This window comes from Gymnogyps californianus, chromosome 3 (assembly GCF_018139145.2).
Source record: "Gymnogyps californianus isolate 813 chromosome 3, ASM1813914v2, whole genome shotgun sequence".
In the NCBI taxonomy this organism is placed as follows: Eukaryota; Metazoa; Chordata; class Aves; order Accipitriformes; family Cathartidae; genus Gymnogyps; species Gymnogyps californianus.
In genome coordinates, this window is record NC_059473.1 from 107,483,411 (window position 1) to 107,500,732 (window position 17,322).

Genomic DNA, 17,322 nt, shown 5'->3' on the forward strand with positions numbered 1-17,322 from the left:
AGAATAAGGACTACAGCCTCTACGTCCTTGATTGTTTCCTTCCTTTGTCCCTATCACATCCATATTTAAACAATTTTTTGGCAGAAGAAATGGCTTGCTGTTTTTAGCGTAGGGAGTCATGCAAAACAGCACCTTCTTTTTGAAAAGGAAAATATACAGCATTTAGTTTGAGAGATTCTGCAGAGAGAGGCAATGATACTTCAATAATAGCAGCTACATTCCTACCAAAGGCCAAAGACTTCAGAAACAAGACTTTCCAAATCTGTGGTCCATGTATCAAATTACTTTCTCCCAAGCACGGGAAAAACATGATGGCTAACAAGCTGAACCTCTATGTGGTCATGCAGGCTTCCTGCCCAGATGGATGGTTTCATTATCCAGGCAGCATTGCCTGTTTTAAAACACTTCACTGCTCTTGCTACTGCCACTTGTCAATTCCTAAGTGCTCAGCATATGATACTACTGCATCACCATTCTTCTCCTTCTAAGCTACCAAGTGAGGTGCATGCATACATCTCCACATTACAATCTATGATAGCTGGCCTACGAGAAATATTTAGCAAGACAATGTTGGCACAAATGAATCCCAAATCTTAGAAAATTACAGCATCATATGGGGCAGGGGGTTGTTTGAACATTGCCTTCTCCTCTGGGAAAATCTTATGAGTAAGGAAACTGAAGAGGTGGAAAACTTAGTGAGCTCTCAACAATTTCTCCACTCCACTCTGAAGAAATGGAGCACACATGTAACTCTCCGAGGGCCTAAGCAAGGTCTCTAAAAGTCTTGAACACTTTTATTGACATGAGATTTGGATCAGAGCCCAAGTCTTTCAATATGCCTATTTCAGGGACGCACTGAACACTGAAGTTGATAATGTGCAATCCTTTCTTCATCTCTGCAAAAGTTCCTGAAGTTCTCTTACACTGTAAGTACTTTAGGTAAAGACCCAAGTAATTTGTTTTTACAGTAGTTGATTCCTTTATGGACCTTATATTACCTAATGAAAGTCAAAAGAAAAAGACAACTGTTCACTTACTTACTTGATGCACTTTAATTATTCCATTATATCTATTTTTTTTCACTCCTCCCCCTCAGCCTGCTACACCTATTTATAATAGTTATAATACTGGGATTTACTGTTTAGACTCTCCTACAATAATTATAGTATTTAACTAATAACAAATGCTCAAAGTAAAATAAATGAAGAGTAGAAGTCATTAAGCATGGCAAGGAAGATCTGAGCTAAAGAACACAGCACATCACAGTAGGATTCAGTATTATAAAATAGGAGTGAGGACCACAGAGCAAGCCCATACAGACTTTTAAATACTGTACATAATTTGCTGGTTTACTGTGTCTTTTCTTCCTTTTCTTTTTTTTTTCCCCTGTTACATTTTGATCTTTTTATTTTCTATGGGTTCCACTTTTTATCTGGTTTTGCTCACTGGAAAATTAAGTACTACTTCCCCCTCCCCCCGCCCCCCAAAGGACTAAAAGGGATCCTCACAGATCTGAATTTCTTTTCTGTTGTGGAGTGACTAGTCACATATAAAAGCATTCCTTGTTTTTTCTTCTTTTTGCTATTAAAATACATATTAAATAGAAACAATATTAATAAATTATTTTGGCATAGCAGCATTTTTTAAGATTTAGTTTTCTGTACAAATCAGTGTATTCTCATCTAAATGCACAGGTGTTTGTATATAATCAATGCCCTGAAATACTCTTTTTTCTTTGTTTATGCCATCCTTACGACCTGTTATTATGCCTCTGCCTATGTCAGACCTGCATGAATAGCATCCTAATCTACAAATATTCACATAAAGTATTGGTAGAATATATATGTTCTTACTTGGGTTATTCCTATTAATATCATAGAATCAGGCAGGAATTTAGATAAAGAGAGAGAGCATCAGATAATCCAGATGAATGGGGATGCAACATATTTTAAAAAATGACATCATTTGTTATTCATCCATGTTTTCCCACCCTAAATCCCTATGAGCTACCTGTATCAGCACAGCTTTGGAAAAGGATCTGAAGATATCTGACAGCTCCTCTGGTAAGATCATGACTGTGGTAATTTTGCTTCAAGTGACAGACTGCAACAGCTTCTTAAAAATTATCTAGGTTCTGACTCAAGCCAATATGCTCCATTTAAGATGTTGTCTTTTCACCACAAGGTGCGGCTTGCCTTTTTTTGATCCTAGAGCATCTCACATGCCACCTACATTGCACTGGTGCCATGGAATCATGGAGTAGCTGAGGTTGGAAGGGACCTCTGGAGGCTATCTGGTCCAACCCTTGCTCAAAAAAAGGGCCAGCTTAGAGCAGATTCTCACGGCCCTGTCCTGTCAGTCCAGTTTTGAATATCTTCCAGGATGGAGATACCACAGTATCTCTGGGAAATCTGTTCCGGTGTTTAACCACCCTCATGGTGAAAAATTCCTTCCTTGTTTCTAAATGGAATTTCTGTTACAACTTGTGTCTGTTGCCTCTTATTCTGTCACTGCACATCTCCATTTTCTCTCTACCCTCCACATAAGTAGCTGAAGACAGGCATAAGATTTCCCCTTAGCCTTCTCTTCCTCAAGTATACAAACTCTTTTTTCTCAGTCTCTGTACATCATGTTCTCCAGCTCTTTAACCATCTTGGTTGTTCACCACTGGACTCCAGTATTTCAAGGCTTTCCTGTACTGATGAGCCCAAAACTGGACCTAGTGCTCCACATACAATAGTGTAAGTGCTGAATAAAGGGGAATAATCACTTCCTGCAGCCTTCTGGTTACAATCTCCAGCCTTTTCATCCTGACAGCCAAACATTATTTCCAAAAAGTCAGAAGGCAATGAATCTGCTGGAGATTATTTTTTTTCCACCACAGAGCGGGCAGAAAACACTTTTTTGGTTATCTACAGGCATCTCTTTAAGTAGATATGGTCCCTGGTTGGTATGAAGCCTGCTTGTTTGGTTTGCAGTATCTGCAATATTTGGTATGAAGGCATATGTTTAGGTTTGAGAAGGAACTTGCTGAGAATATCTGTGATTAGAAGTCGATATGCTGCATTTGCAAGGGCAGTACAATTTAGCCAGTCATTCCCATCTGGTCCATGCTTCTTTGAGAATCAGGTTCAGGCAGCCCTTAACTGTTTTAACCTGACTTCTGTCTGGGCAGATAATGAGATGGCTTTAGCTGATGACTGATATTCATTTCATCCTACTTTTTCTCCCCAGGAAGTCTATATGAGGGAGGGGAGATACTCTGTCTCATAGCCTTATAATGACTCAGTGGAGTATGGCAGTTTCTTGCTTTCTTTCAGGTTTCCACAGCTCAGCAGGGCAGCAGGCAATGAGGAAGCCAAAGCTATTCTCCAGATACTGAGATACAGCAGGGAGACAGCAGGGGAGCCGAGGACCAGCTGCACCAATGGGAGAACACCCACTCAGGCAGCTCTTGATATGGAGCTTCTCATGGGGCTACTCCAAAGGCTGCTTAGGAGACAGTAACCCCTACCATGATCAGAGTAACCCCTCTCCATGATCATTGCTTTGCAAAGGATGCAGCCTGAAGAACACATTCTCAGTTCATAAACTAACATTTTCTTTCTCACATACAAATCTCTAAGAAAGACAGGTTGGAAACTGTTATTATAGGGATACATAATCTCTTTTCACTGGTTTTGTCTCAGTTCAGATCTCTGACTCAATGCAGATGTCCATATTGAACAGGTCTCCATATGAACTAGACATCTAGACTCCATTTATAGGCAGTGGACAAAAACATGCATCCTGGGATGGGATTTATTTCATCCTAAGCCACGTATCTAAAGTACATTGTCTAAATTATTCCCTAAAAGTGACTATTTCTCTTGATTGGTTATAAATTAAATTGATGGGATGAATCCTGTCCCAATTTCTTTTACTCAAAACTTTCAAAATGCTCCTTGCTGAACTTCAGCAATATCTTTAGTATGACACAGCAGGAATTGCAGGGAGGAAGGAATGAAGGAGCTACCCAAAAGGAGCTGTCTCTAGGTTGCGGACAAAGTTATATAGGGAAAGGTTGGTGTGGATAGGGTAGTATAGATGCTTTGGATGGGATAGATGCTTGTAATTGCATGAGTTACACAGGGAGAGTTCTATCTTATTGGATGCATTTGATCTCCATTATAAGTTTAATTACTTATTTTTAGTTGTGTTTGATTATCAAAGGAAGCCTGTTTGTGCTTTGATAATAATCTGACCTGACTGGCAGAGGGGACAGAAGCACGCATCACTACCATTCTAGAGGATGAGCAAACTGCTAAATGTAATATTGAAATTTCTTCTTCCTGTCCCTCTTTCTATCCCCTCAATGAGTTCCCCCCCCAGTGCCAAGGGATCTGGAAGGACAAAGACTTCTATGTGCATGAGTGCCAGACTTTACTTCATCTGAAATATAAAGCTTTTCATTGGGGGATTTGTTCCTTTTTTCCTTATCCCCTCATTCAGCTTCTTCATCTACATTTCCCTCATTCTCCATCTTTTTGTGACAGGAAAGGCTGAGTAATATTCCATAGAATAAGGAGAAAGTAAATATAAAGGGTGTTTTGTCTTTTTGGTTATAGCCATTCTAGTAGAAACTAATCAGGGACAGAACACCAGACCAAGCAGTGGCATGTGATTATTCATACTCTTAGTGAAGCCCTGGCATGATTTTGATTTGACTGACTTAGCATCCTTCCAGCAATGTCCAGACACAGTGCAGAGGCGCTGGTTAGGGACCATTCCCAAGAAGGAGTTTGAATGTGGTGATGCTATTTTGGAAGGTAAAAGCTTAGCTGTATGCACTCAAGTCATGCAACCGTTGAACTCATAGAGTGGACTATGGTCTGTTTTATTCACTCACATAGATGTAGTCTTTGATTACTGTTATTGAAGAGACAGAGAACAAGGCAGGAGAATCTGTAAGTTGGGATTGATGGAAAGCACACTGTTAACTGTAGCTTCAGAAGGAACGAGTAAGGCAAATGGGAACCTATTCTTTTAACCACGCTACTCCAGTCAAGAACACGTATACAGTGGACCTCAAAAACCAGCAAATAGTGACTCAATGGTGCAGCTAGCTCTTAGCTAGCTACAAAGAGTCTTTATGATCTTCTGTTTATTTGCCATCTATATTATGTGTACACATGGCCTATGAGATTGGAAATGTCTAAGAAGGAGATTAGAGTAACAAAGACCTGTCAAATGCAGGAAATGTATGCTATGGTAACAGATCTAAAAAACCTTTTTCTGTCACTACCGCATCTGCAAAGATATTTCCAGTGAAGCTGTTCCAACTACCTGTCCACCTAAAGAACACACAGTGCCACCATTTTAGAAATTGTCAGCTCCTCCTTTCTATGAAGGATTTCCCACTGCTGTTCAGATCTGCACTGGAATATCTGTCCTGATGATGAAAGCTTGTATCTCATAAAAGGAAAACTTTTGCAGGACGAATGTAACCACCTACATATTTACATATATTTCTATATATTTCCAACTAAAGATATACCTGCCAGCTATGATGGCAGTGGCTTTGTAGCCAGCCTCACAGTGCCTAAACTGACTAGAGCAGCACAGTCTCAGTGCACGACATCTTTGCTGAAACTCTTACTCCAACTGGCCTCACAGAAACAACAAACTACAAAGGGGATCAATCAAACAAATAACCACAATAGCCAGTTTTCCAAAATACATGCACACACACACGTAGACACAGAGATAATCTTACACTGTACAAAACTAAAATCTGAGTCTGGTCTCAGGATGGTTCAACTCAGAATTTGTTTTGCTGGAGCTCACTGGTGAAAGTAATGTACATGAGATAAAGTCAATACCTCTACTTCTGCCTGAAATTATTTTTGTTTTTATTTTTTTCTTCAAGTATTCATCAGGTGATTCATCCTGAAATCACCCTAACATATTGTTCACTTTCAATTGCACTTTGTATGATTATTTTTAGGCTCTAGTCTCATTAACTTAGATTTCTGCACACTGAAGTATCTGAGCTACTTAAGAGCCAATGGAATTAACCTATCCAACATGAACTTTTCCCCTCTGTCCCTTTGTATCTGGTGCTGTATTATGTTTCATGACTTCAAAATGAATTCACTAAATGGAACTGCATCAAATCTACTCCTAAAACTCAGATAAACTGTGTACATTATTTCCACACTGCCTATCTTCTCAGTGATGTGCAATTTGCGGATTTCAAGCAAAACACGTATTTGCCAAAGGACAGTTATTCTTTGTTTTATGAATACATTGCTATTACTTTTAGTTATGCATTTCTAAATAGTTAGTAATTTTGGCTCATCACTGTTTGTATCTTCTCCACAGATCAAGTCAAGTTTAATAATCCTGGTTTTCCATATTATAAAAAGTCTCAGAGAGTCTACACTTATTGGTTGCATTTTTAAAAGTGCTCTGCATCTGTCTAGTTCTGATTCTACTAATGACAATGATATAAAATTCCATCAGTATGGTATAAAGACACAGTAAGTTACATCACATCATGAACTGTAGGAAAATGCTCACATATTAGGGAGGGGAAAATATAACAACAGAAAAGACCTGTACTGTGCTGCATCACCTGTGGGTGTGGGTATTTTGTCTAGCCCTGATCCTGATCCGCTATACTGTAAAATCACCCTTCTTTCTTAAAGCCTTTTTATTGTTATTTTAAAGATTCTGCATAATGTAGATTTTAGACTGTAGCTTTCACGTCTTTGTCATTTCCTGCTGTCCAGGAAGGAATCCTAACAGCATATTTCACTTGCTCTCTGCAGTACTCCCATGCTGACCTCCTAATCATTTCTTTATGTCTTTCTGCATTCTTTTTTTTTCCTGCGTAAGTCCTGTACTCCCTTTTAACCTTGGAACTTATTCTTTCTGTGTCAGAAAACCCTCCAGCTGTTGAATCAAATTTGTTCTTAAACACGTACTTATCTTTAATGGGCATTTCAACATGAATCACTTAAAAAAAATCATATGAATAGTAGCAGCAATTTCTACATCACTTTCAGATTGGCCTTCTTATGTGGCATGTTCTATAGAAAGGAACAGTCATATTTCTATTTCTCTTGGTGATACAACTACACCTATGCTCATTTGTGGCTTCAACCTGGGAGACATTTAAACTCTAACACTGATCAACTGTTCAAGGCTCTGCTTCTGTGTGTACCAAAACAGCTCCAGCCTTAAGAAGCTCTCCACCTATCTGTCATTTAAGCCTTGAAGGATTCTAGACATTGGGTGTTTTCATACATAAATTCCCAGAGAGACCTAATCCAACAGGTATGCTCTAATAGACACCTGAAAGAAAAAGGCTTCCCATAAAGTGTTGCTTTGACTGCCTTGCTTTAATTTGTAGCCAAGGGAAGAACTGCCTGTTTCCTCCTTCATTTCCCCTGCTCACCCCCGCCCACCCATCTCCCAGGTAAAATACATTGTTTAGTAGGTCACTTGCTAAAGAACTGGAAGACTAAGAGTAAAAGCTCTCCTAGTTTGAGTGCATTCAATACCACATCTCCCAAAAAACTTTGCTGGTCACCACAATAAAAGCTAGACTGGATGCAAGCTCCACTAGGAAGCAGAAAACACAAGAGTAGCATAAGACCCATAAATTTTTTTTCATGCTATTTGGGTCATGCAAAAGTATACTGTCTTTATTGTACATATTATGCAAGGGGACTTGCCTACAAGACAGAAATGTAGTGTCTGATCCCTGCTCCCAGGACTGATTTTGTAATCTAATATTAGGCAGTCAGTTCGTAGATGGTTAGAGTGTCCTTGGAGCAAAGATAGGAACTCAGCATGTCCCACTTTCCCAGAAGAATGATCCCCTTTGGTCTACCGCAGTTCTTGAATTTTTTTTCTAGAGTGTGATAGAGCTTCAGCAGAATGCATAAGAGCATTGCTTATGCAAAGCAGTCTCCTGTCTAGCCTCTAACCTTCCATGTTTGTTAGGAAACAAGGAAATATGGCATTGAACTCCTGCGTCATCTCTCACACTCAACTCAGGTACCTGAGTTACAGATAGGGGCAGAATTTCCATTTCATTCTATTCTGAAACATTTATCTCACTTCATGAAATGTAGGAGGATCCTTGGCTCCCAAGAAAGGATTCCAGTTTCTATTCACTTAAAAGTTGCCCTTTCTGGCTGTATTTTCAGAGAAGGACATCCACAGACTGGTCTCATTAGATAATAAACAAACTCTAATAAATACTTTAGTATACTTTTTGTAAGTCCAGCTCCAGCCCTGTTCCTAAGTCTGGTAATAATTATCTGTCATTCTGTATTTCCACTGTTACTTTTTAAAATATATTTTGTGCTTAATGATCTGAGATCAAAGTTTTATTCAACATTTTGCAATAGAAAAAGAAACAATTTTTAACTTTCCATTGGATGCCAGCCTTTAAAGTTGAATGATGTTTTAATTATTGCAGATAACAAAAAGACAGTCTTCTGTAAAAACTTCAGTCCAGTGCTTTACAGGGTGTCCAAGAAACTGTTTAGCAGATGCATCTTGTTTATATAGAACTTCTGTGATAAGTTGAGGCAGTTGGTGAAACAACAGATTTGACACAATAGAAACCAGCAGAAAAGCCGTTGCATAGCATGCCTTAAAAGTGTATATGATAAGTAAGGAATCTCACCATATATGCTTTGGAAAATGTAAAGACATAACCCTAGCCTGACGTGGGCCTGGGCAGCTTTGCAAACACTCCTGTGTTAGGTGACTGGAAGTATTCATGCCGCACAGACCTTTCCCTTGTTACCGTCAGTAATCCATGTTTATGGAGTACAAGGAAGAAAATGCCTGCTTGCTTCGTTTGGTTTTGTAATTGTAAATTCACCTCTTCTGCGGCATTCCTTTAGCGTCACAGCAATACTATTACTTACTCTTCCTATTAATAGCATAGCCTGCAAAATTAAGCTTTTGGGATGACAGAACTATCAGATTGATGAGTTCACCTAAAAAAAACCCCATTAAGTCTTGAGCTGTCAATCCTGTTAACTGGCAAAACTTTCTCTTACAGAGCCACCGCAAATTTTTGCTAAAACAATAATATTTACTGCACAGAGCATATAATATCTGCCATGGATTCCTTGGCAAAAAAACATTAAAAAACCCAAGTGTAGTGTTATGGATACTTGACATGCTTAATGTTAGTGACTGACTTTTTTCAGTACTTTCTGCATGAAGCCTTTATGTGCCAAATAATTCTGAGGATTTCAACAACAGTGACCAAAACCAGCTTGAGTCCATAACCACATCAGTGGCCTTTCCTAATTACCATTTAACATCCTTTACCAAACTCCTTGAGGTGGTTTCTTTCCTAGCATTAGGCCTCTTTGTCTTCTGCTAAATGACTTGACCTTCCTTGCTGTCCAGCTCGCTAATTGTAGTTCCCACAGTCTGCTCTCAAAAAATATCTGTAAAATACATTAATTCACAGAAGGGAAAGTATCTCTTATGTTATAAAAGGACTATGTCATATGCGATACAGGTGACAAAAGAACAAAACTGAATTGTTCTGAGACCTATAAAATGAGGAAGAAATGCTTCCATAATAAAAAGTATTCCAGATTACATATAAATGTTCATTATACATCAATGCTTTTGTTTCAAAAGAATGCTTTGTTAGTGTTGTTGTTTATATATTTCAGTTAAACAAAATTTCTGTGAGTTGAGGCATTTGCCAGGACTGCAAATTTGATTCATGAGAATAGATATGGATCAGGAGAAATGATCAATCCAGTCTGGAATTTTATTTTATTTTATTATCTCCTAGAGGAACTGTAATCGTGGAAAATTAACTCCTACAGCTACCAAATAAGGTTCTCTGCTTTTCAAGGTGAAAAGCTGCCATTTGTGTTCACTCTTTTAGGACAAATACTGTAAGCCTGGTGGGAACTGTGAATGAATAGGGTGATCAAAATTTGTCCTTAGAGCTGCACTCTAAACACAAAAGGAAAAATAGGAACCTCTAACACTGACCAAGCAAAACTTATTTTGAAGAATCATTACATCTGTAGTGTCAAGAAGGATTCATACAGAGTCTGTGGTCACTCTATAAGCTGCAGTACAGTGTGGACAATGCAATCTTTGAAGTAGCACTGTGAAAGGCAAAGGAATTCAAAGAGAGAACATAAGGAGTTCAGTCTTGCACAACCTGTGAATATGTTTCCAAAAGTGCCATATCCCAGACATGAGACTTTCTACAACATCAGGTCATTATGTTTGCAAATGTGGATGCAAAGAGCTGCTATATAATTGAGTTCACTATTGGTTCTTTAAAGCACTATAACACATAAGCAACCAGCTTCTTGGGACAGTTGTGCCAAAAACAGGAGATCATTGGTAATGAACTGGTTACAGAGAGTCTGAATGAGAATAGGAATACAGTTCTAAGGCTACAGCACTTTTGCTCCGAATTTCTTCACCAATCCACCTTATTCCAGAAAGAATTAATTTTACTATATGATCTTGCCAGACAACAAATGAAAGAGGCAAAATCAAGGATCCACTCAGCATTTATCTGCAGACAGAAGGATGCAACAGAAATACAGAAAAGGCAACCTCTACACAGCTTCTTCTCAGCACTGCTGAGATACATGGTTCCTTTCCAGACCTACTGTTCTGGCAAGACTAGAGAAAGGTTTGGTCACAAATAAGCCCTGAAATGATTTAACATTACAATGGGCCCAACATCTCATGTTCAGCTAACGCTGAAGAAAAGGATTAGTGAATTAAAAATACAAGCAAGCAACCCCATGCCATGTAAAACAGATTCAGAATGAAGCAGCATTAAAATCAGATGTCGTGCTCAATGTGTTCCATGATACTCTTAGTAAGGCCTTCAGTTCAGACCCTGAACTCCTTAAGCATCCCAAAATCCTCTACAGAATTTCTGCTTACGTCCACAAAAGTTGTGTATGGCAGAGATCTATAATCTGTCTCAACAAAGGTGAATAATTTCTTTACACTGCATAAAGCTATAATTGAATCATTTGCTCTTGAAGGATCAGATATTTCACATTACCATTTAAGGCCTTTTATTTGTAGGAAAGGAGCTAAATATGCAAACTTCTACCTCAGAAGGATAATTAAGTACATTCCTAACTTTAAACTGCTTAAAGTTACACCTAAGTTTCTAGACACAGCCTGGAAGGTTTACTGAGCTTCTGAGTTAAACATTCACATAGAAGGAAGTCTTAAAATAGTTCTTCAAGGGGAGGAAAAGTTAGGTATGACACGTGCAACACCACCTCATGTAAATGTAACTCTATTGACATAAAGTGATTCTTGATTTGTCCTGATATAAACAAGCTCAGTATCAGGCCCAATCTCACTTCAGAGAATTAAAAAATAATGTTTAAATAATGCTCTTACCAAATTACACTGTCTATGAGCAGCAAACAGTAAACACTTTGAGCATGGAACATAGCAGCAAGCAAATGTTTACTCAACTAATACTGCAGTCATTTTTAAGCAATCCACCAACCAACCAGCCAACCAACCAGAAACACATAACAACTGTAATAAATAGATCTGAACTTCTTCCACAAGAACTAGAGGTATCCAGAGGGTATTTACTGGCTAGCTGTTTCCCCACTCTACTCCACAGCCTTGAGGTTTCCAGCTCTGAACTACCTGTTCCAAATCTTTTAATTGTATTATTTCCAAGAAAAATTTTCTGAGAAAATGTTTAGTCTGAATGTCTCTATATGAAATAATATAAACAGCTAAACAGCAGAACATGTTGTAATCCATGCTTGCATCTTCAATGCAGAAAGAAAGTATCAATAAAAGTTCTTCTGCTGTGGTTTGACCCAACCACTCCCAGGCTTGAGCACTTTGTAACTAGACCAGAAAGGTAACTTTAACTTCTTATCCAGAGGAAACCAACACAATGGCCAGGATAAATGTCTTCCAGCTGCAAGTCTATTTATTTTTTTCTGTTCTTCAGATTGTTATTGGTGAGATACGCTAAGCACAGGGTATCTTCTTTTATGAAGGAGGTGAAAGAATACAGCAATAGAGTTTATTAGCAAAGGTTTAAGATCTGCTTCGTCTTGTGAAACTGTCAGGTATTTATTTAGTCTTCTTTGGCCCTGGAAAATCCACTTCTTTCCATGTGCATTGTCCTAAGCAGTGAAATTATGCTTTCTGGCCTCTTAATTTAAAGCTATAATTTTCTTCTGTTAGGTGTTTTGCCTGTGAGGTACAAGTGAGTCCAGCTCTCTGCTCTGATTAATACTGAACACCTACTGTGTTCACCAAATAGATGACCACTTTCCTGTTAATAGTTTAAATAAATGAGTATGATTAGTGGTCAGCAGGCTGGACAGGCGACCTTGCTAATACAGATGTCATCTTTATTTTATCAAGATGTAGAGTGTCTTCAGCAGCAAGCACAGCTGGAAAGCTGTGTGCCACCACAGTTTCCTCAGCACATGTGCTTCTTTCATCTTTAGATTGGTGTTTGAATCTCCTCTTACTTAGAGGAAGTAAGTGCTTCAGAAGCAATCTGATGAGGGGATCAGAAGATAGTGGAGGGCACTAACAATCTTAACAGAGCTGATTGATAGGAGGACTTCAAATTATGAGGGCCTATGTGTCTGTGTCGAATTCATGCAAGTGAAGGAAAAAAACCAAACATATTACCAGATTTTTAAAAACAATCCTACAATTTAAAGAAATGTGAAAACAGATAGAACATCTATCTCTACGTCCCTGTGCTAGCTTTTATTTATTTTAAAAAACTGTATTATGTCTTTGAATATAAACTGCTATCCTTGTTTTACAGCTATTTTTGCAGTATATTCCACCTGAAAAATTAGGTGCAGTACCACATATTGGTATATTGTATATGTCAGCTACCTTGAGTTTAATAGAAAACGTAAGAGAGTGTCTAAAAGATTTATACTTCCCAATAATTCACCTCTTGGGAAACTGCAATAGTTTTTGTAGCATCATCTGTGAAATGGATTTGATTGATGTATCAAATTTCCTTAGGTCTAGAATCAGCCTGACTCCTCCTGCCCCTGGCAGATTATGAAATACCTGGAGTACAAGCCATCTTGAATGTCTTCATGTGATAAGGGCTAAATGGTGCCTTGGAACATCTGTTCCAGGAGCTCCTCCAACGGAGATTTCTTTCTATAATAGAAAAGTGTTGTGAAACAGTCTTTGGGACCCAACTACATGAAGCGAGCTCTTCTCAGAAGAAAGTATTTCGGTTTGCCTTGCAAATCAAATGCACCCTTCAGATTTCAATCCAAAGGTTCTCAGCAGCTGCCATCACAGAAAAGGAGCACTCCAAAAGCAGCCTTTTCTCTTACTCCTTCCCATTTGTACTGCAATTTACAGGTTAGGTTATCGTAACACAGGTCATCTATCTGCCCTTTCTTTCTGGGATATAAGGGAAATTGGAAAGATTCATCTTTCCTTTAGTGGTGGTGCTGAACATAAGGGCTTCTTGAGTCTATTCATTGACAGATGGATAGATATCTGTTTTTCAAAAAGATTCAGTACAGTTAATGGAAATTTAAAGAAGATATGCCGGCCATTGCTGGGGAATTTTAAGCATTAATTTTGGTTCAGTGGATTGTGTACAGAAATACAAGCACAGAATTTGGGACTCATCTAAAAAAGTTTGAGTTTTTTTTCTTTTTATTTTAAATTGGTATTTTGAGATTTGTAAGAGTGTTTCTTTAGGCTACATCTGTATTTTCCAAGTCCTTTAGTTTATCAATGACAAGGCTAGAAAGACGTGATTTTCAAAAAGGCCGAGATGGTTTCAGTTAATGTCCAAGTATTTTCAGTAAGAACTGTATACCTATATTACCTGTATATTATCTATATCCTCTGAGAATCCCATCCAAAATTCACTTTCTTTTAACAAAAAGTATGGGCAATGAGATGCCAGTGAGGTACTTGAGTTTCCCAGGATTTACCCTTTTCTAACGGAAAACTGAATGTGGTCTAAGAAACGGTAAAATACCTTACCTTCGTCCACTCTCCCCTTCCCCCCCGACTAACTGCTGCCTCTGTAGTCCTATACTTGCTGATGGAATTCTTCTATCACCGATACTTATGATTTTAACTGTTTTGTCCACCTAGACTATAGTTACTTATGGAAATTTTCTGAGCTGCTATAATCTACAGAACAAGTGACAGAAACTTTTATGAGAACTGTGCAGGCATCCTGGTGTCCAGTGGATAATTCTGCATTTTGTTTCTAGGGATAAGAACACTAAGACACATTCAGACTTCCTGCTAAGGTGACTTAAAAGGTGGATGGTGGTTTACTACAATATCTACATTGTAGTGAGCAGCAAGTGATTGAGACAACTAAATTCAGAGCTGACAGGCCTAATTTTCCCATAGAGTCAATAGATAAAGGCAAGTGCCATATTCAGACCATGTAGCTTTAGAACCCCTAACTTTGATTGCACTTTGTTTCCCTGGAAAATCAACAGTCCAAATTCCACCAGAGCTGCTTATGTTATGAGCGGAAGAAAGTGAAACGTCAGGATCCCTACCGAAATCAATAAAAAATAAACTACAAAAATCTTATTTATTCATTAGCTTCTAGACCTCACCAAGAACAAACTGTTATCACTCTCCACTCCTTGGTATAGACATAAGGAACTCCATACTACCTTCCTCATTAATTGCTAGTAACTCTTTCTTGTAAATCAGCTGTGCTCTAACTGGGATTGTTGCATAGTGATTACTATGTTTATTCTCAAAAGATCATTAAATACTTTTCATATAAAATTGTGTTATCACTTTTCCCATTTTATGACGATTTCTTCTTAATGACTAATATTTGATATAGAACATATACATATTTATTAATGTACATATGTATTATTACTGGAATAGCATGGGATCCTAAGAAAAACTTGACCTATGTAAGTTTTAATTCCATGTAGTATGCAGAGCAGCTAATACAGGTACCTCTGTAAAATTTGCAGTTCTTAACCACAGCCTACTATATATGGAAGGAAAGCAGTCAAAAAGCAATGTCAGCCTCTGTAGATTGATTAGGACCACTAACTGCACGTGTAACTGTGTTGGAATAAGTAAACCACTGTGTTTCATTATGATAGTAAACTAAGTATCAAGCCTGCTGGCTTGCCAGAAGCAATTTTCTTGAGCTCTTGAGTTTTGCTTGTTTTTTTTTTTCCTTTTATCATTTTTGATAGTGTAGATTCAAACTTTTTCACGTCAGCTGAAATCATAGCAGCAGTTGCACCATAACCTAAGCACCAACAAACTCAGTCACCATTATCTCTTAAAGAAACTGCTAGACATCCTGTGCTTGCCCATCAGGATAGCAATAGCAGTTGCCCATCAGCCTGATCTAACACAGCTTCTCTTCCAGGTTCTGAAACAGCAGAGTTCCCTGCAAAAGGAAATGGCTTCCCTGTTGCATCAAACTCATGTAACTTTTAAGACTGGCCATTTATGCTCTACCGATTTTGTTGGCAAATTTAAGCAATTGAGGAAATGCTACAGATTCAGATATCTGAGAAAATGCTTATAGCCACCCAGCTGGCCACCATCTTGCCCAAATGAAAAGAATACTTCCAAAGTCTTTCTATAAGATTTAAGATCTGACCTTACAGAATGCTGAAACAAAAGTCATACAACTTTCATACCTGGTTCCTAAGAGGAATCCAACTGAGGAGTGCTGAAAGCTTTTCTTATATTTTTATTGGTTAGAAAGGTGAATCTACCCAACCAAAAACGTGTTCCCTGGAAATGGGAACAAAATACTTTTTAGATAGCTCATTAATTTTTGCATGATTCTTTCATTTCACCCTAGTGCATTATGATGTCTGTCATCAGCATATGGACTCTTGAGTAAATGGACACTGATTACATATTTTCAAAATACTGGTTATATAGAGTCCAATATCCCAAAAAAGAGAAAGGTGAATAGGTTAATCACATTGCTACTACATTAATTTCGTTACTACCAGTGACCTGTATGTCTAAATGGCATTTATGCCATGGTATGATAACCAAAATATATGAATTTTAGAAGGACTTTATCTATGTAAACCTCTCACTCTCTGTATTTTTAATAGAATCAATTAAAGTACACAGCATTCAAGCCTCAAAGAACCAAAGCATATTATAATAGTTCATTCTGAATAGTTTCTTGGGTTAGGGGGAAGTATGGGGCAAAATTTTCAAAGGGAAGAGGCCCATTTTTGCTCACAGAAATTATCTGCAAACTTGTGACAGCATTTATGTGGGCAACCATTGACATTATATAAGCAGATCCAGCAAATAATACACTTGCAAATGATCAGTACAGGCACCCAGCTGTAGCTGATGCTTTGCTTGTAACTTCGTGAATACTCTCCTGGTAACTGCATGCATTAATCCACTACTAGGATTACATTTTATGCAAGCATTTTTAGCACAAACACACCTCCACCCTCCTTGTTTGAAATGTGAGTGCTAGTGTATTAAAAAATATTTGGAAGACAGACTTATTAAAATAAATGTTAAGAGAACACAGTGGGGTATATTTTCAGTGTGGAGCAGAGAGATTTAACTGCATGACTTCCATTAGCTTTAATGAGAACCGCACAGCTAAATCCTCACACACCACACTAGAAGATTAACCCAGAAAACACACATTGTTTACTTTTTACTAATACTCTGATTATTACCACGTTCTTCCTCCTCCTCCTCTTCTTCCTCCTCCTCTTCCTCCTCCTCCTCTTCATCCTCCACATCTTCACCTTCCTCTTCATCCTCCTCTTCTTCCTCTTCAATCTCCTCTTCTTCTTCTCGATCTATCTCCTCATCATCCTCCTCCTCATCACCTTGCTCCTCATTATCATCAGAATATTCCTCCTCTTCTTCATCCTCTTCCTCTTCTTCCTCTTCCTTTTCATCCATCTCCTCTGTTCCATCAGTTTCATAGCACTCATCTACCGAAGAGTTGTCTGCTTTAACCACAAAGGGTTTTCTTTTGGGGGCTGGTTCTTGGGGTTGCTTATCTTGTGTTTTTCTTTTTTTTGCCAAAGGACAGCCATAAACACTGTGCAAAAATAAAAGATGCAAATTATTACACTATCCTGCAGATTTCTGTAGGTCAGATTGTATAACTCATGTCATTTAGTCATATATTCTAATTCTACACCATGATTAGTTGCTATTCTCAAAATGCATGTTTTCAAACTAAAATGCTGCTTAGGCAATAATGACCAAGGCGGAGGACACTTAACAAAACCTGTGAAATTGCAAACAACTATTATT

The 17,322-nt window shown here is 38.2% G+C and overlaps 1 protein-coding gene across 4 annotated transcripts in view; it reads right to left on the reverse strand.

The window, feature by feature from the left end:
• MYT1L (myelin transcription factor 1 like) overlaps nucleotides 1–17,322 on the reverse strand; it is a 130,667-nt gene that overhangs the window by 87,698 nt on the left and 25,647 nt on the right. For all 4 annotated transcript variants that reach the window (XM_050893719.1, XM_050893718.1, XM_050893717.1 and 1 more), the window contains exon 4: nucleotides 16,734–17,104. In XM_050893719.1, the coding sequence (XP_050749676.1) occupies nucleotides 16,734–17,104 (371 nt within the window). The remainder of the gene's footprint in view (nucleotides 1–16,733; nucleotides 17,105–17,322) is intronic.